Genomic DNA, 27241 nt, shown 5'->3' with positions numbered 1-27241 from the left:
GCTAAAATGTTCCTTTTAGTGGCCCTCAATTTATGAGCAAAATTAAAAAGCATAGTCATTTTCATTACTGAATCTCATAAATAAACTACTTTGGAGGTAAAAAGTTAAACATATATTAAAGCATTATTGCAATGCCTAAATAATAATATCTCTGGAAAATGTTAATGATATTTGTACCAAACTGTAGATAGATGATTTATTACTTTTTTATACTTTCTGAACCTTCTAATTTTGCTTATCTAATGCTTTGAACCCCACACTCGAAACAATAAACAGACTTCCCCCTCCCTATAAAATATAACAAACACTTAAATATTGATCTCTCTGAAGTACTGTTAACTTTTATTAGCTACATTAAAATAAAATGTCTAAAATATAACTATGTTTGGAAATTCCATTTACTTAGTAATATACTTTTAAATATAATTAGTAAAATTATTTTATGATTTATTTCTTCATGATACTTTTATTAAAAATTTCCTCTTAAATTGGTAATAAGATAATTTGCTTTTTTAATTTTGTCACTCACTGCTTTAATGATAGCAATAATTTATTGTATGAAAATATTGATATACTTGTTCTTGATTAAACTAGATAATTTTAAAAATTATTTCTTATAAAATCAGTCAAAATTCTATATACTTTAAAAGTAGTATGGTGTCTCATAATTATTTACTTCGGTTGTAAATCATTTCACTTCCAAATCAAAGTCATTTATTTCATTAAAATATCACTAGAACTGTAAAGTGTTTTTCTAAAAATGCATGTTTGATTTTTTTCTTATAACTTATACTAAATTCTTCTAAAAACTAAAAAAAAGCTTGTTAAAAGGAGACTTTTGTTACACAAAATATATTTCATTTTATAAAGTTATTATTTAAATCCAAAAGTAATGCATTATAGTTTTAAATATACATAGGTATATTTCCTTTGTGATATATAATGTCCTGATACCGGCATTGAAGCAACCCAGAGAGTCATAAATAGGTTCTGTATTCTTTGATACCTATTTGATAAGGTTGCTATGTTTACATAACACTCATATATCCATGACATATATTCTGGAAATGTTAAAAAAGAGTCAATCTTTCCTGTTAACTATATGATACATCTAAAAAGGACCCTAAAGCAGGCCTGGCAGGGTACTACTATTTTCTGATTTCTTTCACTCTCACTTTTCTGTGTTCCCATTCTACCTGCGTATCATGTCATGTCAACAACAAAAACAAAATAATAATAATAATAATCTAAAAGTTTATCATATTAAAAAAATACTATAACCTATCTTATGTCACTGATTCTTTCAATGTACCTGTGTTTTGTTCCCATTTCAATCGCTATCTTCCTCTCTTTACTTTCTCACGGTAAAACACTTTACCTATCCCAGTTCCACATATATTTTTATTCTTTAAGGCATAACCACAACTTCCTTAAGTTCAAGTATTGCAGAACATAACCAAATAACTTGATTTCTGCTTCTTTTCCGACTACTACTCAGGTCAAACATATTTGGATATTCTTTCCTAATCTAATGTGATCCAGCAGACTTTGCAGTAAAGGAAGTTAGTGCATTAGCTGGAAGTTATTTTTCCACTGATTTCTATGATACAATTAGAACTTCCTGGCAGAAAATGTCTTATGGGTATAAACAAAAAGTACTACACAAAATCAGTTTAATTCACATATGTAAAGACACGTAATGTACAACATCTTTTGGATAACTGTTTCAGAAATAACAAAGTCATTGATAGCATGGTGCTTTATTTGAAAAAATACCTTTAGAAAAGCATCGGCCCTCTCAATCTCATTTTTGTTCTGATAAATATGGAAATCAGTAAAACTTTAGCATTATGGATGAATTGTTCACTACCCTCACAAAAGTAAGATAATTTTAAAATTAGATCTATATTTCTTTCTTGTTTAAAAATAATTTCCTACATTTTCTCCACTACTTGAACACATTGGCTTATTATATTGCTATACTCAACAAAGATCACAAAGAATTAAAATTCTGAGCAATATGCACTATAGTGTCTGAGAACATATCCTCCACTCCCCTGCACCCCTTGAAAATTAGCTAATATCCTCTTATGACCAATTAATATCCTGTGCTAACAATTCTCATTATAATTAGATGTTCTATTTATTTAATGGATGCCTATTGTCCTGATTAGAGTAGACAAGAAAACTTACATAATGATAGTAGAGTCTGGTTAATAATTATGATCGGAAGTCTTTAGTGACTTGCTCTGCTTTGTTCAGTGTAAACTCTGGGGGTGTTACATGCTGTGGTGTCCCTAGCCACAAGATAGTGGTGATATTATTCAGATCTCGATTTTAAGTTGGAATATATTTTTGACTGGTTTCACTTCCGACAAAAGTAGCTAGTCAGTTACAAAGAATGTCCGTAATGTCCAACTTACAGAAGGATGCCAACTTTTATACCTTTCCAGGAACACAGCAGACTACACTACCTGGTGTTTTTCTGTTTCTTATGAATAAAGTTGTTTGCTCATTTCCCTATTTCATCTTGCTGATTTAAGATAAGTAGTGCATCCAAACACACAAAAAACTCGTCAGGTCACAAAGATCCATACTTTTAAGCAAGCTACTACACTGTTTGGTTACTCCCGAATGGGAGTAACTAACTGAATGACCTTTAAAAAGGTACTAAAAAAACAAACAAACAAACAAACAAACAAAACACTGAATTTCAAAATGATAAATTTTCAAAATATCTTCCAGACAAAATTATTTTATGTGAATGCTTTATGTTTCACATGTTAATAATTTGAAAACAATCAATCATTAAATTATTTTTATACATAATATCTATTACAACTTTTAATTTAGTTAGTCATAATGAAATAAAAATTAACATTTAAAAAGAATAAAACACCTAGGAATAAATTTAACCAAGGAGATAAAAGACTTTTACTCAAAAAACTATAAATCTTTAAAGAAGACACAAATAAATGGAAGGATATACTGTGCTCATGGATAGGAAGAATTAACATTATCAAAATGTCTATACTAGTCAAAGCAATCTACAGATTCAGTGCAATCCTTGTCAAAATGCCAATAGCATTTTTCATAGAACTTGAACAAATAATACTAAAATTTACATGGAACCACAAAAGATTCCTAATAGTCAAAGTAATCTTGAGAAAGAAAGACAAAGTTGGAAGTATCACACTGATATCAATCTGTAATACAAGGCTATAGTAATCGAAACAGCATAGTCCATAAAAACAGACATAGAGATCGATGGAACAGAAGAGGGCCCAGAAATAAATCCATGCCTATTTGGTCAATTAATCTATGACAAAGGAAGCCAGAATATACAATGGAGTAAAGACAGTTTCTTTAATAAATGGTGTGGGAAAACTGGGAAGATATATGCACAAAATTTAAACTAGACCACTTTCTTACACCATATACAAAAATAAACTCAAAATGGATTAAAGACTGTGATGTATGACCTGAAATCATAAAACTCCTAGAAGAAAACATAGGCAGTAAACTCTTTTATATCGATCTTCGCAATATTTTTTTGCATATGTATTCTTAGACAAAGTAAACAAATGAGACTATACCAAACTAAAGAATATTTGTAGAGTGGAAGAAACCAACAACAAAACAAAAATCTATTGAATGAAAGAAGATATCCACCAGTGATGTAGCTGGTAAGGGATTAATATCCAAAATACATAAGAAACTCATAAAACTTAACATAAAAATAAATAAATAAAAACAACAAAAATTCATCTAATTAAAAAATGGGCAGAGGACCTGAATAGACATTTCTCCAAAGAGGATAGACAGATGGTCTAAACATCTGAAAAAAACGTTAAAAATTAAAACCACAATGAGATATCACCTCACACCTCTCAAGCGTTGGCAAGGGTATGGTGAAAAGGGAACCCTCATGCATTGTTGGTAGGATTATAAATTGGTGCAGCCACTAGGGAAAACAGTATGGAGGTTCCCCAAAAAAGTAATAGTGGAAAAACTACCATATAACTCAGCAATTCTACCTCTGTATATTTATCCAAAGAAATTCAAAACATAAATTTGAAAAGACATATGTATCTTTATGTTTATTATATAGCTAAGATATGGAAGCAATCCAAATGTCCATCAATAAATGAATTGATAAAGAAGATATGGTACATATACATAATGGAATATTACTCAGTCATAAAAATAAATAAAATTGTGCCATTTGTGATGATGTGGATGGACCTAGAGAGCACCATACTAAGTGAAATAAGGCGGAGAAAAACAAATGCCACATGATTTCATTTATATAGAATCTAAAGAACAAACGAATAAACAAAACAGAAACAAATTCATAGACACAGAGAACAAACTGATGTTTGCCAGATGAGAGAGAGGTTGAGGGGTTGGTAAAAAGTCAAGAGATTAAGAAATACAAATTTCCAGTTGTAAAAATAGTCCCGAGGTTGTAAATTACAGCCTAGGGAATATAGTCTATAATGTTATAATTATTATGTAAGGTGTCTGATGGGTACTAGAGTTATCTGGGAGATCCGTTTGTAAGTTATATAAATGTATAATCACTATTCTACACACCTGAAACTAATATAATATTGCATGTCAACTATAATTGGAAAATAAATTAATTTAAAAAATAAAATAACATACAACATAGACAAGATAGAGAGTTCCAGATACAAAAGAAGCGATGGTTCCACAAAGGAAAATTAGTGACTTTTTCTACAGAAGAATAGCTTCGATAAGATAAACACACTTCACTAGAACACATAAAATAGGCTAATAGATATACTGTATTAAAATTTTTCAATCACCAAGTCCAATGAAATCTTTGAGAATTATGTCACTAAGTTCCAGTACAGAATTATCACTATTATTACGTCTGACAATTATCATGGCATCACAGACCACTAGGCCTTGAATTCATTTTGTCTTACTCACTATCTTATGAATGAATTCCTCTAACAATCATTTTGAAAAATTATAATGTAATCTAAGTTTTAACATCTTCAGTGATATAGATTTCAGAACGCAGACTATTCTATGGAGTAGATTTTATTGAGCATTTCTTAAGGAAATAAATTTTATCGGTATAAGGAAGCAATTTTCTCCCACTTAAGCCTACTGGCATTTGTTCTGCTTTCAAAAATTACAAAGAATGAGCCAAATCCTATGTCTTTCTTTTACATTAAAGTGTTTTAAATATCTCAAGTGTCTTTCTTTTCCTCAACCTGTCTTCTTTAGAGCACCAAACATTCTAGGATACAAATATTTTAAAAGAACGAGAGGTATCTACAATAACAAAAAGAAAAAAAAAAACAGCTTAAGTTGTTAATAACCATCAAAAAATTTCCTTTTGAGTTAGAAATCTTCTTGGAAATTATGTGAAAACTCTGCGCATAAAAGGTAATTGATCACATAATCATAGCACTACATGCTACTGAGTCAAAGCAAGTTCTTAGAATGCTTCTCAAGAGAAAGCTCCAGAAAGAAAATAACTCAATACATGTTATCACTGAAGACTTTATCCCTGATTTAACTTGGTATCCATATTTTACATAAGAGAAAACCATGTCCCAAGTAGGTTGAACATAGTTTATTGGCAAACTTAGAACAGATCCCAATTTCTAAAATTCCTAGTCTTTCATATTTTGTAGAAAGTTGGAAGTTACTTTAAAAATCAGCTAGTTAAATCCTTCATTTTAGTAAAGTGAGATCTTAAGTGGTTAAGTCATTAACTCTTACTTATCTCCTGCATTTCAATCCCCTCTTTCTAAAATACTAAAAGACAGAGTGAAAGATTTTAAATTAGACCTGTTGCACACAACTTATAACTTCAATAGCAGTAAAAAGACAAAGCAGATAAAGGTTTTCAGTTGTTAAAGCTATTGCCTGAGAATCTTATATACAATCAAATACCTAAAGGGCATTTCTTTGGGAATCGAATCTAAAAAAAGTGAAACAGAGAACACATATTTATACTACTTACAAAGCCACATTCACTATTACAGTGAAAGAAATTTATGTAGGCACCGGAGATTTGCAGAATATAAAGTCAATCAGTGTAATTACCATATGGGAGACATTCATTAAGATTATATAGGTTCATAATATATGAGACACGTTTGCAAATGGAAACCTTGGGTAGGGTCAGAGAAAAGGCACATGGCATGAAAGGTATTCACTGCCAGCAAATTAATTAAATTTTCAAGTTCTCGAAAAGGCCATATATTCTGCGTAGGCACTAACCGAAAGTCAGACATGTAGGGCCTCTTAGCAAGTGCCATAATCTGCTCATAAATAGGACTCACCAAAGGACAATGACAGTAATCTGACTTTAAGGAAGAGTTCACACAAATGAAGAATTTACTTTTCAGGTGCCTTTTTCAGGGAAAGTCCATATCTTCCAGGGTGTGCTTTACAAATCTTTCAATCTTATTTGTGCAATTTTGACCTGTGTGTGTGTGTGACATATTGTTATACATGAGCATATGTTATCAGTCATCAAAGTCAATAATTTGCATTGATAACATAATTCTTGTTTTGTTTAGCTTTTTTGTTTCTCTTCTCCTTCTACTGATATTATTGTCCAGCTAAGGATGTATTTTTAGTGCCAAATTTGTAAGAATGGTGAATGCACTTCTTAGGAAAAGATCCTTTCCAGGCACCAACCAAACAAAAATATGTATTTTCTAAGAATAAAGTAAAGACTGAAAATTCTGTACCTCCTTTTACCTTTATTTTTATATTAATTCATTTTTCAATATTTTTTCATCCATTTTCGTATCTATATATTTTTATATACTGTACTATACTATACTACATACTATCAAACCACATTTTTATTATGTATTAATTAAGGTCCAAACCATAAGCCATTTTAAACTGCATCTCCTTTTTTTTCTCTCTAAAGGTATTTAAATGAATTGTCTGGGTTCTTCAAACTGACCAACTATAACAATATAAACTGGGGAAGTCCATCCTGAATTTCTTGTTTTATGAAAAAGCAGTTTTCACTAAATGAATGCTAAAAGGACTTGCAACCAAGTAACACAGAGCAATTAATAAGACTGGGACTGTACTCCAGAAGAGGATGTATAGAGAGGCGCTGAATATCTAGACTTTATGAGGGTGTCTGTCTGAATTTACGCCCTTGAAATACTTTCGTTTGGAAAAGGAATGGATCTCATCTTATGTTTCCCCAAAGGGAAAACCCAGGATAAATATATTCAAGTTACAGGAAGGCAAATTTTGACTCAAAATAAGAAAAAGCCAAGAAGTTAAAGATGTCCCCAAATAGAGTGAGCTACCTCTGGATTTTGTGTCGCTGGGAATGTATGCACAATCTAAGATTGGATTGGTTGACCATAATGTCTCTATCAAGTCTTAAAATTCCATGACTAATGTAGTAAACATTTGTTATATGCTCTAAGCACTCCACATGAAGAAAGTAAATATGAAATGGTCCTATATTCACAGAGCAAACAGATTGATTAATTCTATGATCATCCTGGCAGGCAGCATGGTGGGGAGAGATATTTTGACTTGTATCCTAATTTTCTACCAACCCATGTCTCCACTGTATCCTCTAGGCACAACCTTTTTAGTTCTAAATACATAACTCCAAGTTATGCCCTTAACTTGCTTTCAAACAGCACTGTTTCCACAGATAAAAAGTCCTAGAAAAATATAGTGTACACATATCAACATATCTTAACTTGCCCTTTCTCTTTACAGTTATGTTATCTCAAAGGTTTTTCTAAGAATAAAGGAAACATAAAGTCATAAATAAAGTTTGTTTTCTCGAGCTGCATTGATTTTCTTCCCTCCAATTTTATTTCATATTATTTTAAAGTCCTCTCAGTGTCCATTTTCAATTATGTTTCCTTCAATTTTTTAAGGCTTTTTTATTTATTCACTTTTCCAAAATCTTTGTTTCTTTTTCTCAAAGATTTTTTTTTCTTCTTAGTTTATCCTCTTTTCCTCATCTATATTTTATTTCCTCACTTTTTTTTCTTGATAAACTAATAGTTCTTTTTTCCTACATTGTGCATAGTCCCTTTATTTACTTATCATGTAAAAAATAATTTATCTTATACCTTCTCTTAAAATTTGAAAACATTTTTGGTTAAATTTTCTTCTTTCCATATGAAATACATCTATGCTTCTTTTTTGTCGCTAAGATTTGATAAATTTCACAAGATTTAAATTATCTTTCTTTAGCATATACAATTATTTTATACTTACTTGATTTTTCATTACAGGTCTTAAATTTTGAGGAAATATAATGAATTGTTTTCTATGATATAATATATTTACTCATTTGTGAAGCTAATAATAGTCCAGAGCCACAGCTAAAGGAAATAACAACAGAGTAGAGGGAAGAATGGACGCGGGGAATGGTCCATATGAGGGTACAAGAGATAAATTACTTTTTTATAAGCATTCATTCATTTGTTCAACATTTAGTGAGTAACAAACAATGTAGAATAGAAGTCTTCATAAAGGATAAGATGGAAACAGTGTTCTCTAGAAACAAAGAAGAATATGAATGAGAGTCCTAGCTTTGCTTAGGAGGAATCAGGAGAAGCTATATAAGACATATCTCACCTTAGATTTCTCCAAGATTCATTTTTTTAATTTATAAATATGGATAATAATAATAATTTCTAACTCAAAATTTCTTCATGTGATTGAATTAAGAAATGAAGATTAAGCTCGTTAACATTATTCCTGACACACAATAAAACCTCAGTATATGTTTTCTGTTGTTATTGTTGTAAAGTTTTCCAAACAGACCAAGAGAAAAGGATCCCCAGATAGAGGAACCCAATGATGCAAAAGCCTGTGGACATGAAAGATTATACCTATTGAGAAAGACGTGGAAGCCAAAGCAAAGTATGCATCCAGAGTGAAAGTACAACATATAGACTAGAAATGTGAGTAGGAAAAAGATCAAGAAGGAAACCAATGATTTCAAAGCTTTATTGGATAAGAGGCCACATATTTCTGAATGAAGAGTTAACTATCCAGCCTTTAAGGGTTAATGGCCACATCAATAAAAACGTGTTTAAATCAAAATGCTTTCTTTGGTTTTGGACAAAAACAAGTCTTAATTATGCTATCATTTTAAAGAATACCACAAATAACACTGCCACGCAGCTATAGACATGCTCACTGTTTTTTCTTTTTTTTAAAAAAAAGACGTCTGCCTATAATCTCCCTAGCCCAAAGGTAGTGTTCTAGTCACATGTCTCAAAAATCCTGATAGAGTCACAACAATGCAATATGGAACATGACACAACCTCAAAACAAGCTCCTGCAGGAGCTAGGAGGAGCTAGTATAAAAAGGAAATCAAGAATGTGGGTGTTTCCTTGTGATGACTGAGTGTTTCTGTTTTATAGGATATGACTGTGCTGGAGTTTGAGCCCTGAGGGACTAGCTCCTTTCAAAATGCAGGAGCCTGATTGAGGTAATCTTGAGACTGCTAAAGGAAACAGTCGCCCCCATCACCTTCAAATGCTGAGTTGACACAGGAAAGTTTTGCAAAAAGCGATTAGCATAAATTCAGATTTCACATCTGAATAACATGGCTTTTTAGGGTATTTAGATTTATTTTAACTGGCTTATACCTATTTTCTATAATCAGATGAGTAAGCATTATAATTAACGTGCATAAAATTTTGTGCAATGCTTTTGAAAATCAAAATGTTATAATAATGAAATATTGATTTAAAATTCACAAAAGATTCCCATTTTATGCTTTTCAAAGGTATGTTATATAACAATTGTTTGAAGAACGGTAAAAGTGGCATATATAAACAAACATACACGTTCCCTTTCTTTTCTATGCAATCAGTTAAGGAAACTGCATAGAGCCTTTCTCTGAAAATGACATCATTAATTCTTCTGTCCTCTTTACATTTAAAACATACATCTATAACTTGTAGAGAATTATGAAATGCAGAGCATGCTGAAATATGTAAAGATATACTCAGGTTGAACAATTCTTCCAAATCAGTAGGCTCTGTGTAGGGGATAAACGCGTCTTCTATATGTAAAAGAGACAGACTATTAATAGAGAACGCAGAAGAGGGACAGCTGCACTGCTTCGTGGGAACCACCATACCTGTTGATTAATGGAGAGGCCTTAACAGCACTCTTCTTCCATGCGTCTTGCCATGAGGAAAGGGAAGGAAGGGAAAGGTAGTGATGGCAGCAACACCTGGGGAAGGGAGATGGGGAAATATGTAAAGGGAAAATCAGCAGCCCTTACGCAATGGTGTCCATCCATAGGCCTGGCCAATAAAACAATTTCCAACATCCCTGAGCTTGTTTTCTTTTCTTTTCTTTTCTTTTTTTTAATTTCGATCAACTTCAAAGATAATGTAAACAAGTTAGGTATTTTGAAAGGAGTTAATCTGAATATTCTCACAGCTATAATCTGCCAAGTCTAGGGAGATGGAGATGCAACGTATAACAAGTTACCGTTTTATTCTCACTTTTTAATGAGACAGGGTAGCTTAAGGCAGGCCTTGAATATATGGATATAGATTTTTTTTTTATAATAGATATAAGAAAACAACAGAATAAACATCTCTCTATATATGTATTTTTATCCCAACACGCATTAGGATCATTATCATTTCCTCTCTCTGCCTCTATCTAATTGCTGTATAATTGGCACACATTCTCCTAAGGGTAGATAGTTATGGTATCAAAACAACTTCAACTTGTTAACTTAATAAAAAATCATTAAATTTAGTAGAAATCTTACATACTGCAAGAGGACAAACTTATAAAAGTTATTAAAAGGTTCATGTTTTAATTATATTTTTGTAGACATGATTTTTTTAATCGAGACTGTCTATAAGTTTTAAAAGGTAAATAATAGAATTATATGGAAGAAAATAAAATGAAAATGTTTAGTAAACAGTTGATAATAACAGTAAATTATTTGAATTTTAATAGTGATTAATTGCTTTAATAATATCAATGTATGAGAGAATACCACACCTGAAAACCAAACACTGCTACAGGTTTTGCTTTTAATATTTGTTTTTAAAGAAATCTTTAACTTTATATATTTATATTAAATAAAAACTACATGTGAAAAATAATTTTTTACACTATTTAGAGAAGCATTTATACATAGTAGAGAAAACTTTACACAGAAATATGCATACTTTATGAATAAAAAAGAGATATTCTTTTGTGTTGAGGTTATTGATAGTAGAGGAGTCGATGCATGTGAGGAGCTGGGGGGTATAAGGGAAATCTCTGTGCTTGTTCTGAATTTTATTGTGAACCAAAATTGCTCTAATATTATAGTCTTAATTAAAAAAAATAGGTAAAAAAATTGTAAAAAAAATAGGAAGAAGAAATTAATTTTTTCATATGTGGAAAAAAAAATGTTTTGACCCTCAACACCACTATGTTTGTTACTCTATTATTTAGAAAAGAGCTGGGAATTCTTGAATTTTTCTCTAAAGACAGGGATTTGCATGAGTGCATGTTTGCATTCTTGTTTCTGAATGTGATTCTAACCTTTAATCCTGATGTTTAGGAAAGCAGCTATCACAAAGACCTTTGGGTTTGGAGCATGATAATCCTTTTAGTCTTGCCTTAATCCTGTTTAGACAGGGTGCCTCAAAATTTTCCAATTTCTCAACTTCTCTGGGCTTTGACACATGGCTTACTTTTAGCCATCATCTGATTAAAATAACATGACCCACCTAATGCTTAGGCAATAGTATTAGTCAACTCTTGAATTGAAGAACTTGGAAACTAATTGGTTATTGTAAAAGATTAACATCAAAAAATTCTGAGGGCATATGTGGTATCTGGGCCTGTTGAATTAAAAGAAAAATGAAAGTAGCAAACAGTTCTTTCTGATAGAACTGAATATGATTTTTTGTAGCTTTGCTTTTTTCTTATACATTTTTTATTTTGTATTTTATTTTAAAATGTTGTTATACATAACACTTTAAAACTTAAATACTCTCTAAAATTAAAACCTAAATATTCCAGTAAAGTTTCAGTAAAAAAAATAATAATAATAATAGTTATTCCTACATTTAAATATTCCTCAGTAATTACTTTGGGATCAGTATTTTGTCTTTGGAAGAATCAAATGTGGGAATCTCACAAGTCATAAAAGAAAAAAGAATACACATGCTTTTTGTTTGTGTCAAAATACTTGTGTGAAATACAGCATTTTTTGGTACATGGTCCCTAATAGCCTACGGATTTGATATATAGTAAATTCTTCTTCTGATCTTAGGAAACGCAGGTTATAATGAGGTGACATACTTGGAAATTACACTGCATCGTGAGAGAGACAAAAATAACCAAACGTATATTTATGAGAAACTTTGGAAAATAAATATACATATGCAAAACACAGAATACCAATAGTATAACTTATCGAGATGTAACAAGTAATATAAAATGATTTTATAAATAGATGGGTTTATAAGTAACTGAAATAACATAAAATGATAACCAGAAAGATTAAACTGATTTTAAAGAGTCATGAATTCGTAGGGTTGAAAATAGAACTTTATAGATTAAGGGACATAAAATGAAAAATTATTTTTTTGTATTTGAAAGGCAGAGGTCAGGATAATAAAATAATCTTGGTACTAAAAAGGTATTCAGTAGAAATTTGTTTTGGACAATGATATGAGCCAGATTTTTTACCTGGGTAGAAAAAGGAAAATGCACCATATGACACATGAAGAAGGAAAGACAGTTTATGATTATTACTGAGCGACATAGACAATAAAGAGTTTGTGATGACACTGGTTTTCCAAAAGGGGAGAAATTCTCTGTCATGTAGTTGAAACAATAAGAATATTATAGAGAATACTCTGAGTTGGTGGACTGTAAAGTCTGCCTCTTCTACTTTCTAGTTTGGGAAATATGTATGATCACAGTAGAAATACTGATATTAAGATATTGATATTAACAGCTATGTGATTTAGTGAAACAATCACAGAGAACACAATGCCAAACTATAATACTAAAGAGGAATAAGGCACAAGGTTTGCTTCATATCCTCGAGAAATACAGTCTTTATAGGTGGGGAACAAAAATAAGGATTGAACTTTGAAGGACTTCCAAGTTAAAAGTGGTAGATAGCGAGAGTAAACTTTGATAAAACAGGTATTTAGCTTCTTAAAAAGACTGGGTAGGATGTGGGTAAAGGATAGGAGAAAGAAATAGTTTGCAGAAAGGAAGCTGACAGCTCAATACAGTGTGGTGGGGAGGAGGTTGTTGAGTACCTGGGAATCTTAAATTATACAGAATAGATTGTATAGTGAAAAGTTCAGTGGAATGCACCTTGATATTTAGAAGAGACACATCGAACAATATATTAAAGAAAGAAGAATTAGGCAATGGAACTGCAGTCTTCTGCTTAATATCAGCAAACCTTTCTCAAAAACCTAGTGCATCTGGTACAAAGATATATGAGAAAAGGCTATTACTATACTGCATAAACATTCCTGATAACAGTACTGTTTGTCCTTATCCTATTTGTGAGGTCCAACTTTTTCTTTTCTTTTTTCTTTGCAGCACTCAAACGATGATGTTCTTTATTCTCTCTTAAAATAAGCCGTGAATGGGGAACTTGCCAGTATGGGTTCACTAACAATTAGAAGACACATTCTAGCTCTAAGTCTGGGTCTCGTTCTTACCCAGGGCTCTTCGGAACACAGAGTCCGGTCAATTCCTCTGGATAGGCCATGCTTCATGAACTGAGCTGTTTCAGATTCTTTCATTCTCCTTCTTGCTAATAGTGGTTGGATAATTATACATAAAGGGCATTTTAATAATCATAATGCTAGTTCCCATAGTGTGCGTGAGCTGGGCTGGAGTGTGGAGAGGCTGGCTTGTTTTCTTGTGGTAACTGTGGCGTGATGAGATTGAGATCTGCCCCAGAGGTGACATGGAGAGCAGGAATTTGAAAACCTTTGAAGAGGAAGGAATGCTACATGTTTTTGTAGCACTCAGTGCTACAAACCGTGCTACAGCAGATAGTCCACTGTCCAATTCAGTTATTGTTAATGAAGAACAAATGTATTTTTAAAGTATAAAATATGCAGTCACATAAACACTGACTTCACTACGGAGACAAGGAAGACTAAAACACAAAATACAAGGAAAAAAATAATTGGCGTAGGCACCACCTGAATCTTTTTTATCAATAAAAATTATAACTGATTTAAGATGAAATAATATTTGGCTCTCTTAGTAAGTGTTAATGGTATGTATCTAGTATCCTATATTATATTTTATATTCTTAATATTTAAAGGCATAGATTGTATAGGTTAATGGCAATAAAAATCAGCTAAGTAAAAATGTTTAATATTACTAGCTTCCATCTTTAGTAAAATAATTATATAATGAGAAAATTAGAAAATAACATAAAAAGGATTTAAGTGTAAACCTTACCTACTAACACTAATCACATTTTAATTGGGTTTGATATACATATAAATTTAAAAATATGATATATTAATGCTAGTACATGGTGTTTCAAATTCCTTAAGTCTAGTAGAGTAAATCATGAAATATTCTTTTGTTTTTTTCTTCTTTAACTAAAGATGTTCATTAATTTTATTTAATATTATACACTATTTCCTGAAATTAATTTTCATAATGACAGATTGTTGCCATGTATAAATCTGGAATTATGATAAACTTTCCTGATGTTTTTATTAAAATTTCAAGATTTAATTGCATTATAAACATTTTATAAAATTTCTAGCAATATAATATTTTGCTTAATTATTTTCAAATTTCTAATGTTTTAAAATCTCCTCTGTCTAAAAATCTCACAATTTATAGCTATAATAACAAGAGCCATTGTGCCCTGTATAAAAACTAGTATCATTCCTGAGTACTTAGTTTATTGAGTAGTGTTCACTTGTAAGTTTAACTTTAATTAATACATAATTTTATTCGATTGACATACTTAACATTCTAAATTTACTTTTTAAACATATATAGTTTTAGTGAGGGTTTTGCTCATACCCTTTTTGACTCAAAAATGATAAAATTATGAAAAGCCTGTTCTCACACTGGAAATTTATATAGTCTCTGCAACTAAAGATTGTTATAGCAATTTGATTATTCAGTTTTATTCATCAAATATTCAATTAGTGCTCAAGTTGTGCTAGACACTGCTTTAGCCAGCAGTAGTCAAACATTTGGGTTTCAGGACTCCTTTGCATTCTGGAAAACTATAGAGGATGCAAAGTCTTTTGTTTTTTTATTAGGATATACCATCATTGATATTCACCACATTTGAAATTAAAATTAGAATACTTTAAAAATAATTAATTTAGTTACAAATGGATTTGGAAACAGTCATAAATTCATTTCACGCCGACATAGATAAATTATGTTTTGAAAAATTATTGCCATATTTTTCAACCAAAAACAATAAAAAAGCAAAAAGAGTGACACTGATACATGCTAATACAGATGTGTAATATGCAAAGAACTAAGGAAGAGAGTGTCAGCAAGGGGTCCACAGAACATGTGACACTTTAAAGAAAGACTAGAAAGAGATGCAGGTAAAAGAGATTAAGATCATTCCAGAGAAGGACATGGCTAGACACAGTAGGATATAATCGAAAGAGCACAGGGTTGTTTTCATTTGACAGATTTTCTCCAAACCCCATCTTAGCTACTCATTAGCCAAATGACGTTGAGCCTCCATTTGCTCACTTGTGAACTAATAAAACTTACATATTCAGAATGTCATGACGGTTAAGTGAGATGAAAAATGTAAAGTATTAAAATATTTCCATATGTAGCTGTTAATTAGAACATCCAGTTATATAGAGAGTTATTGCATGTTTAAGGTGAATGAATTGATCATCACGCTGAGAAAATACAGTGAGGTGGGGGGAGAGGATGGAAGATATAAACAAGAGTGGAAAGGGCAGCAATAAAGTAGAATCAGTATGACAGGTAAGAGTTCGTATGAGTAATTTAAACAAAAGATACATGATAATATGAAATAAACTACCTTGGAAACTCCAAAGAGTATACTTCTCATACAGACTTTAGCAAACCCATAGCAAACCATAATTTCTACCCAGTACTAGCCTACCTTTGCTCAAGAAAATGAAGTAAAATTAAAAAATGAACTACAATTTTAGAAAAAATATACTCCAATATCTTCATAAATATGAAATGAAATATGCAAAGTATAACATAGACCATAGAAAAGTTAAGACAGAAATTTAACCAACCTCTTCTATGACTTATAAAGGTTTCTTTGACCTGAATTTTCCAGCTGTTTTAAAAATCAGATTTCGAGTATATTTTAGTAATCAATAAATGAATGAATATATAAATAAACACACATTTAACCCCACATGAGAAATGTATTAAGAATATAAAAGAGCAACTGTGATGTTCTCAGACTGGAGTTGAAAATTCGCAGACTCATAAAGTCTACTAACCAGTCAACTTATCTAGAAAATAATTTTATTAGGAATGTGATATAAAGAGAATGTTATGATTTTTACCCATGCTTGGGTATGTATCATCTAGATGCCATCTCTGATTTTCAAGTTCCTTCATGGATGGAATGTTAAAACAAACAAACAAACAAACAAACAAAAACACTATTTCTCAACTACAAAATTGATATTTTCTGTTCTTTCACCTTAGTTCTGTCATTTAGGTCACAGAGGAGAAAAATATACTTAGTAGAAAAGCACAGTTTGGAAATGTAAAAGATACTCTTCATCAAAGTTCAAGTTTAGAAATCTATAAAACACAATAAATATTTTATCTTGTGTACGAACACTCACTGTAGTAATACACCAATGATCAGTAAGAACAGTAAGAGAAAGTTTGCAATACACCACAAAGGATTTATTTAGCATTAGCTTATTTTTTTCTTATATGATACGTGTTATGCTAATCAATCATTTTGACTAATTTCTCTGCCACCACAATTCAACCCAGACTAAGTTATCAGAAGAGCAAGCAAAGAAAATAAAACATAAAAGCCAAAGTGAAAATTGTGAGTGGACCTTGGACCCAAAGATTATTAGCTTATTCTTTCATAAACTCAGCAAACATTCACTGAGCATCTACTCAGTGCCAGGCCCTGCCCTAGTAGCTGGAGGTATAATGAACATGAAAATATGGTCTCTGTCTTCATGTACTATAAAGTCTAGTAGGTAAGATATTTAATAAACAAATAAATACGGGACCCCATTCTGTCCAACACACAAACAAATAATTCTAGACATTTTTTCAAGAATATTGTTGTAAAAATTACATACCAGAAAATATGATACCAAGCTCTTCACTATAAACTCTCACATCTTGACTTTGTAAATATGGATAGTAAAGCTCTATATCCAAGTAGACAGGTATCTAACTCTATCTGGCACTCATTATCTAGGACTTTTTTTTTTAAAAAAAGTATAATAGTTTTGGTTTTTATTATAGAGCACACATATCACAGCAAAGTGCTGCATGCATAACTACAAATCAAATTGGGAGGAAAAAGCTGTATAGAAAAAAACTATGAAAGCTTTTGTTACACAGTGTCAACTTGCGGGATCCATGCTGGCAAAGTCCTGGCCCCTGAGAGGGGCTTTGTCACAGTGGCTGGTCCAGATTTTTGCAGTGTCAGACCTAGGCCTCTGTAAGACAAGGTCACCCTGGGGCGGTGGCAGCTTAGGGACTGTCCTAATGGTTGATATTAAATTTAGATGATAATTTTAGATGATAAAATTAGATATGATAATTTTTACCTTCATTTTTCTGGTCTCATGTATATTGTGCATATAGGTGATGGCAAGACATAGTAATTGACTTATGGGATAATTCTAGGATAAAATCTCCCTATTCACCATCCTTCCCTAGGACACGATTTACTTACAGTTGAAGTTTTTCTTTTCTTTCCAATTTTTCTTGCTACTTCCCTTTTCTTAGTATCAACTACCATATTCTAACTTAGTCAAGTCAAACAACAGTTGTCAATTCAGAGTAAATTTAGACACAAAAATATAATAATCTACTCATAATTGGGAAACATTTTTTTTTTTTGTCAAAAATGCTGCAGTCTTAAATAAGATCATGAGAAGCTATGCAAAGCCATTCCGAGTTTACCCAAGTGAAAATGAAAACAAAATGGATGATTTCCTTTGTAAAGTCGAAATAACTCTACTCTGCATTGTTATTTATAATTTTAAACCTCAAGGAATGATTATTCATAGATATGTAGAATGGAAAAAAGTAAAACAGTCTGTTCACTCTGTCCTTTATTTAAAATACTTTGCACACTGTTCTTAGTTAATGTATTTTACTTTCTTTTAAAACTCAAGTTGTTCTTTGCCTATAAAACATCTCATTTGCTTAGTAAAACTTTTTTTTTTTGGTATTATTTTCTTCTCACCATATTCATGTACAACCAAAGAGATAAGCAGCATGCTCTAAGCTGAAATTCAGTTAATACATGAGAACACCTTTTTCGATACTGTCATTTAAATTATGTGAACTAAATGTTTCATTATGGATGTATAAATTCATAATGTTTTATTTCAAGCCTATAAAATATGGTATACTCTTGAGAAATCTGACAGATGATAAAACTGCATGAGTGGTACATGTGCTCATGTTTTCATATTTCCACAAAATTGCCGATTTCTTTTTATTTTAATCAGCTCTCTGACTTGGTTGAATAGCATCAACTTTAATAAACAGCATATGGGCCTGCTAATATATGTGAAGAACTTGTTCTCCTCCTACCTCCAATATATATGCTCTTTTATATTTCAGTTAAATAATACATTTCCTGGAAGGGAGGGGAACTTGAAAATAAGCCATATGCTGCATGAATTTCATTTAAAAAAAATAATAGCAAAGTTAGTTTTAAGAATATTACATAAAAATAAACTAAATCTTTGTCTTAGTATACTCTCTCTATTTGTATATAATCCACAAAATATACTTTCGTATTTGGCAGTTGTATATTTTTCTGTTTATAAAAATTTAATTTTATAAATATTTATATTGTTTGGGTAAACTTTTTCACATTTTAAAATATTTAATCAATTAATCGGGGTTCATTATAAAAGAAGATTCCTAAATAAACTTTTTTAAGTTAAAACTTTACTAACCAAACCCATTGAATTTCTCAACAGAGTTTCAATCAAAATTTGTTCAGAAAGTATGATGCTAAAAACTTCTTGAGTTCCAGACCAAAAAACAAACAAACAAACAAACAAAAACAATCTTTAAAATGTAGACTAAAACATTTAAAGTTTAATTCCTGGGAGATGAAGAAAGAGGTTAAACATGTTTTGCTAAGCCTAATGAAGTTTCAGAGTATTGGTTATAGCCTTGAGTCCCTCTTGCCAACACACCAATATTCCTCATTCTGGAGTAATCGCTGGTCTGGCATGTCAGGGCCATGCTCACAAACCTTGTTCTCTTTTTCCTCTAACGTGAACTCAAACTCCTTACTCTTATGTGACCCCTTCATTTCTTACCAATAAAAGAAATGCGTAAGGAAATGCATCAAAAGCAGGTACGCCCATGGAATGTGACACTCTGTGTAGGAGTACATATTTCCAAAATAAAAGTGTATTCTAAATTTTGTACATCAAATCTATATTTGCAAAGCCTGGCCATGCATGATTAGAAATGCTGAAGGCACACCTCTACAGTAGCTCATGCTTTTGAGATTTCAAATTACAGCAGCATCTCCTTTTTATAAGGCATTACTAGAATATTCTCCAATGTGTATATTAGATTCCTTTATAGAGACAGTCATGTTCCTACAAGCCATAAATTTAATAAATCACCAGATATATAACTTTCATTCTCACTTCTACATTACCAAGTATTTTATGGAGCAATTTTCTTAGTCATAGCAATGAGACTGTTCAATAATGTAAATAAATAAATAAATACTATTTCAACATAAAACTCTCAACTCTAAAGGAAAGTAACTATGCTGGAGTCTCACAAGAATACAAGTCACTATTGCAGAGAATTCAGCTATCAGGAGGGTCTATCTTGGATTGCCTCCATGAAAGTTTATGACTAGTAGTATCAGAAGGACTTCATTATAACAAACATTGCAGAAGCCAAAAAACAGAGTTATAGCTGTGTGCACAGAAAAAGAGCATGAAGAGCCTAATATACCACAGTACTAAAATTGTTATTATAAATAACTGGTACATTTACATCAGATTATCATACATTTACGATGGAAACTTGAAATACCAACTCCGTCGGCATCTGTCTGGGGGCACAATGCTTCTTGTTGAGACCTGTCATGCATTAGTAGTGCCAGGCCTAAGTGCCCTTGGGGATTATTAGGCTCATATTAAAAAAACAAAATTCCTTATAAGGAAAGCCAAGCCTTTAGGTGTATAAGACATTTTGAAATGATGAAATATTTGAGCAATCTAGCGAAATAACTTTGAAATACTTTTTAAAATCCTTATTATGTAGCTATTTTAACTTAATCAACACAATTCCACAAGTCTATATAATAAAAAGGTAAGTATACACCTTTTCTTGTGGGGCAAAACAAGCATTAGAACACTATAGATTTAAGTTAATCTCACAGTCTTCTTGCTGGTATCTTAAAGGTTTTTATCGAATTCCCATTACCATGTTAAGTAATGACAGAAAACAATCCGAATGTTAAAGGCACATAAACTACAAATTTTCTATTTACAATTTAATAAAGCTTACTTTAATACATGAAGTATTACGTATTTTGATGATATAACGTCTCAGAACAGTAGGAGGCTGTCAAGCTTGCAATTGATGAAAGTATTAACTTTAATTTAATAGAACATCTCCAAAATAAAATCTTTCTGAAGGTATAATTTATTACTCAAATTATTTCCTAGATATGCTTTAGCCTTCTCAGCCCATCCTGTCAAGGATGGTGTGTGTGAATGAGCATGTGTGCACGTGTGTGTGTGTATATGTGTGTGTGCCTGTGCGCATGAATACATTTCCCAGGTAAGAAATGTTGAATCTTCTTACAGTTTGCTCATACATTTCCAAATGAGTACCCAAAATATACAATTACTGGGAAGTCAAATTATCCACATGTCGAGCCATCCGTTAAAACATTTGTCCTCAAAGTTGTTTAGGAAGGCACATCAGGTACAGGTAGCTAGTTCATGAAGTCCAATCAATAAGGAGACTAGCTAAATGAAGTGCAAAAAAAAATTATAATGGATTCTTTTACTCTTTGGAATCGATGTCAGTAACCTTCATTTAGAAAGGATGTGTGCCTGAGCAATAACATGTAGCAATATTTCTCAAGCTCCTAAAATGAAAAAAGCTCAGAGGCAAGCATCTCTCCATGTAGCTATATTATATTTTCTGTTCTTTTCATCCCTGTTGTGGCAAGAGAACTGCCTTAATCACTTCAGAAAGCCATGCCTTCTTCTCAAGGAAGGAAAAGAAAGCCTTAGCACTGATGCTTAAAAATATATGATAACTACAAATGAGCAACAGAGGCAGAGAGGGGTTTTAAGTTGCTTAACGACGAGGCCAATTATTAGCAAACTAACTATGCCAGTTTCTCCAAGAAAGCAGATATTTTTACTTAATCCCATACTGAAATAGGCATCACCTTTTCTGCACGTATGTTTCTAAATAAATGAAGTGATTCCACATCCAATAAAAAACCAATATTCTTATTTTCATATTGAAAACAAATTATAATATTTTAAATGCTAGCACCAATTGAGTCATCAATCTACCTTTGGAAGGCATGTCTTCTCCCAGCAAATAAAATATTTAATAAGATATAATATTTGAGAATAAACGAGTTGGAAATTCTTCTGTGCAAATGATATATATGCCCTTTAACTTGTTTATGTCAGTGATTTCAAAATTCTTTTCCAATTTATTTTAATTTGTTATTGTATGTAAGGAAGCTTCTTACTCTTAAACAAGTTTGAGCAAGTTTAATAATTCAGATCAACTGGTAGGCATAATTAAAATAACTATTTTCTAGAGAGGCAGGGGGTTTGCACTGCAGCTAAAAATATGTGTGCCCAAGTCTTGAAATAGCTAATTTGATCTTACATTATAAAAATCATATTATTTAACACAGTCTAATAGTTCCGAGGGTAGTGATATGAGAATGGAAGTATTTTTCTTCTATTTATCCTATGGAGGGGAAAATTTGGGGGGAAAAAAGTCATTAAGTTTGCACATTGAGCTTATTTTTTTGCTTATTTTGAAATTTCCAACATTACTGAGACAATATTAAAAGTATTAAATAAACTGTTTAAACATCTTTTTAGAGCTTGCTTTACTGAATGGTTTGCATATAAAAAGCTAATTGCTTTGTTTCCACAATCTTTGGAAGTCATGGAACCAACTCCAGAAGCTTGTTTCTAATGCTATATTTTTCTGTACATATGAGTTCTCCGATTAAGTGAAGCACTTTCCTCACCTTGGCAGTAGAGTGTCATGAAGATGTGTGTGTGTGTGTGTGTGTGTGTGTGTGTGTGTGTGTGTGTGAGTGTGTGTGTAGAATAAACAATCAATGATATAGAGGCATAAGGGACATAGTCATCAAGTTTAACCAGCGAATAATATATCTGGTATTAATCCTTACCTTTGTATAGATATACTGTACAGTAAGTCTTCACAAGAAGTTGATTGATTGTGCAACTTTAAGCTAAATGATGGATAACGAACTCTTAATATTGAGTCTATTATTCATTATCCTGAAGGGAAAAACATCTATTACTCTCTTTCAGACTTTCGTGATATAAACACTTGACTATTTCCCCTGCGATCCCAGGTAGCAACCTTTTGTCAAAGCCCAATTTAGAGTGGTTCTTGGTAATGAAATAAAATATGGGTTTACACAAAATAAACAAAAACGAATTGTTTTATAACAGCAAATATAAAGAGTAATCTCCCTGGAAAGTAGGTAGAGAATGGATTATTGCTTGCCTTAGACAATGAGACAACAAGAAGATCAGTGATTTGCCCAAAACCACATAATAAATTAGTGCTTCTATTAAATATATAATAAAAACTAATTTCTTCCTACTTAAATACTTTAAAAAAATAGAAATAATTATAATGACTACAATAGATATTTATAAGCTTTGAATTCAGTCATGCAAATACAGCTCTTCAGAGTTAATAACAAAACAAGAATAACAAATAATAAAAGCTATTATGTATTGAACACCTAGTGTTATCAGATATTGATCACAATTTCACATATCTTCTTATCAGTTATATTATCTATATGAAGACAATATTACCTTACTCAGAGTGAGTCTATAAAGCAAATTGATATGTGGAATCCTCAGATTAGCACTAATGTACTATAAAAGAATGTTTATTATTTCAATTTTCCTTTACCTTTATATCATTTATTTTCAGATACTTAATATGGCTACTATTTCATCATTCTTGTAAGATTTTTGGAAGATTATCTTCTTTACATTATGTTGCTCTTTTTTGGTCTTTCTATGTGTTTATGTGTAAGAGGGATGAGTCTATAATTCATTCATCTCTGACATTAGAAACATTCCATGATGAGTTGGTCCTTTTTAAATCCTATCAGCTCTTATGTTCAAACTACATTGTAATTGGCATGTTTTGTTCTGTTTTGAAAATTACCTCAAATACCCCTTAAAAGTTGATTTCTGAAAGAACTCATACAATTCAACAACAAAAACACAAACAATCCAATTAAAATATGGGCAGAAGACTTGAATAGATATTTTTCCAAAGAGGAAATACAGATGGCAACAAACATGAAAAGATGCCCAAGGTCACTAATCATGAGAGAAATGCAAAATCACAATGAGATATCATCTCACACCTGTCAGAATGACTATTATCAATAAATGAAAGAACAAGAAGTGTTGGAGAGGATATGGAGAAGAGGGAACCCTCATACATTGTTAATGGGATTGCAAATTGATACAGCCATTAAGGAAAACAGTCTGGAGGTTCCTCAAAAAATTAAAAATAGAACTATCTTTTGACTCTGTAATTGCACTCGTGGGTATTTATCCAAAGAAAACAAAAACAATAATTCATAAAGATCTACACATCCCTATGTTCATGACAGCACTATTAACAATAGCCAAGATATGGAAGCAACCTAAATGCCCATCAACAGATGACTGGTTAAAGAAGTTATGGTTCATATATACAATGGAATATTACTCAGCCATTAAAAAGATGAAATCCTACTATTTGCAAAGACATGGCTAGGCCTAGAGATTATTATGCTGAGTGAAATAAGTCAGAGAAAGATAAATACCATATAATTTCACTTGTAGGTGATATCTAAGGAACAAAAAGAACAAACTCATTGAAAACAGACTCATAAACTATATCAATGTCTAACCAATGTACTGTATACTTGTAACTAATTTTTAAAAAGTTGATTTCTACATTCATGAATATATTTGGCTAAATTAGCAGTTTAATAGGAGGTGTGCTATGAATTGGTGCCAACCTGGCAGATTCGGTCTACACTCTGTGATTGGTGATCATATTTATGAGGCTTTCCTTGCTGCCATGAATATTTGAGAGTTTGTAATCTCAGCTTTTTACGAATTGCTCTGCTACATGGCACCGAATGATCTTTAATAATTGCTTGATGAATATCTCTATGAGTTACTGGTTTCTGTCATTTGCTATCCCTTAACAAATTTAGAAAAATATAAACAGGCCTTTTGAAGACAGAAGCCATTTAGCTGCAGACAACAAATGTGAAACTATTCATATGTTTTCTTTGTCTATGGTTTTCGCATAACTATATTTGTTATAAATATTGGCATTTGTTTATAGAAGATAAAGTGTCATGTGTTCCTAGCCTTGGAAACCAATAGGAAATTTAAAGAGGGTCAAAAAGCAATTTACCTTTATAACAAATTATAAGTGAAGCCAGTAAACATTTTCATAGGCAAGAAAATAATAATTTATTTAATAAATATTATAAATATTGTGTCTGATTTAATGTTAAAAAATACTGTAAAATGAGAGAATTTTTAAAGTTTCTGTAAATTAGTTAATATAGCATAATAGCAATTTGATATATTTTTATTAAATGCTAACTGCTTAAAAACATACATGCATGTATAACTACACAATAATCCTTAAAAGAAGATAGAGCTGTAATTACTATAATTATTTTATAAGTGGGTGAGATATTATGTGAATTGTTCCAGGTTTTCTTCCTGAAAATGTGATGTAGCTTGACCTAGGACTCATACTTCTGGCATTAATTCTTTAAAAATATACATATTATATTATATACTATATCATGGCAGAATTAAGTTAGATTTAGAAAGGACACCTTAAAACTGAAAATTTATAGACCAGATGCTCCCCAAAAATATCCCAAAAGAAATACAGAAACTTCATTGTCTGAGATGATTCAAATATAATGACTTTTGGTGGAGAAAATGAATTGTTTGATCTTCAAAATGTCATAGATAAGGTATTGTAAGGGAGAAAATGTGCATGGGTTGAAGTTGGGAGAGGTAAAGAAGTAAGTTTATTAGAATTAGGATAAAATAAAGAAAAAATATGAAACCTCAGAGTTAATCTGTGGGACAGTCCTCTAGTCCTCCTTCAGAAATTAAATGACTCTCAGTGTAACTCAGAACTTTTCATTATGGTAAAGAAGAGTAATATCTTTTCTCCACCATTTTCAAAAACTTAAAAAAAAAATGCCAAAAGCTAAGTAATCAAGTCAGAAATCTTGTACTTTGTGCTATGTAATAAAATGTGGTTACTTAAGAAAAACACACATAGAGACCTCTAAACCCATGGACAATTGATAGAACTAATTTAATAGCTACTTGATCCTGAGGACAGAGATAATACTTAGACATGGGCTTTAAAAGAAAAAGCATGTGGGTTAGATTTCACAAAAGAGTATAAAAACCGTTTGGGGCTGAAATAAGCAAGAATTAGATTTTAGATCTTCATTATTCTGGGAGAAAGAGATGAACCAGTGTTGTCCAGGAAACTAGAAGTGCCTCTCAAAATTGAATTCTCAAAGTAGTGAAGGTGGAATACAATTGATCACACTGAATAAAGGGCAGCAAGCTTAAGGGGGAAAACTCTGATAAAATATGGTCCTATGTGAACATTATTGCTTCCAATCACCTTTTCAAAGATGATGTGTGGTTAATGTAGCCTACATCAAAGTGAAGGGAAAAAAGAAGAATTGGGCCCTAAACTCAATTCTTTCAAATATTTCTGTAATTGAATACTGAGTTTATTTTAGGTGAGAATTGTTGGAAAAATGTGGACTATATCAATAATGATTTTTAAAATTACCCATCAGTCTGGGAGATGTTTTTGACATATAGTTTTGAGTGTAAGGTATCATATACTCAAGAGTAATTCTGCCCGGTTAATTTATGGATAGTTGGTTGAATGTTTAGATAATGCAAAGATGACTTTTAAAATGAACCAGAATCAAGGAGGGAAATCAAGTCTAGCTACATAAGCATACCTAAAGCTGATACTGAGAAAATCGTCTCATATTTTTTAAAAAGTATATGCAAAATCCTTACAGGATAACCTTAAAGAAAAACAACCACACAACAACCACAAGTTAAAGACATAGAATTGCAATTGGTGCCCAGGACTGAAAGAGGCCCTGAATCTGGGGAGACAAACCATCTGTTTTTTCAGAAGATCTTGATCAATGGTGCACGTGTTTCAGCAGACTTCATCCAGCCTCACGGGGTCTGGCTAAAGTAGTCCTTCTTCTGATTTTGTGCTCAAAGGTACCCTGATTTTCTTTGGGTGCCCTTAGAGATAAAGGGTGTTATTGACTTGGGAAGGAAACAGAGACTTTCCTATTTCTTGAATGGAATATTCTCTTGTTTAAAATGTAATAGACTAATATTCCAGTTTGACATCACAGGATCTTATAATATTGTTGAGAATTGGGTTTGGCTCTGTATAATTCTGTGTACTAAAAAAACCCTGTAATTTTGGGATCTAGAGGCCTATTGATAATAAATGGCTCGCACTCTCTTTCCACACATTCTGTTCAATATTCCAAGACATGGGAAGTATATATGTGAGGCCAGAAAATAGACAGTTCTAGAGATCTAGAGATTTTTGTTGAACCAAATAAATATCTGCATAATTAAAAAGGAGGTACATTTTTATTTGGAAATTGTTATGAAACAATT

At 31.6% G+C, this 27241-nt stretch overlaps 1 protein-coding gene across 12 annotated transcripts in view; it reads right to left on the bottom strand.

Annotated features, from left to right (window-relative positions):
• PCDH7 (protocadherin 7) overlaps positions 1–27241 on the bottom strand; it is a 386475-nt gene that overhangs the window by 170058 nt on the left and 189176 nt on the right. For 5 of the 12 annotated variants that reach the window (XM_036227587.1, XM_036227591.1, XM_036227590.1 and 2 more), the window contains exon 3: positions 10149–10244. The exons of the other annotated variants lie outside the window; for them this stretch is intronic. In XM_036227587.1, coding sequence (XP_036083480.1) covers positions 10156–10244 — 89 coding nt within the window. In that variant the 3' untranslated portion in view covers positions 10149–10155. The remainder of the gene's footprint in view (positions 1–10148; positions 10245–27241) is intronic. 12 annotated transcript variants of the gene reach the window in all.

Source organism: Rousettus aegyptiacus, unplaced genomic scaffold (assembly GCF_014176215.1).
Source record: "Rousettus aegyptiacus isolate mRouAeg1 unplaced genomic scaffold, mRouAeg1.p scaffold_m13_p_10, whole genome shotgun sequence".
Classification (NCBI taxonomy): Eukaryota; Metazoa; Chordata; class Mammalia; order Chiroptera; family Pteropodidae; genus Rousettus; species Rousettus aegyptiacus.
The sequence above is the reverse complement of the archived record's forward strand: the minus strand, read 5'-3'. Positions and strand labels throughout refer to the sequence as shown.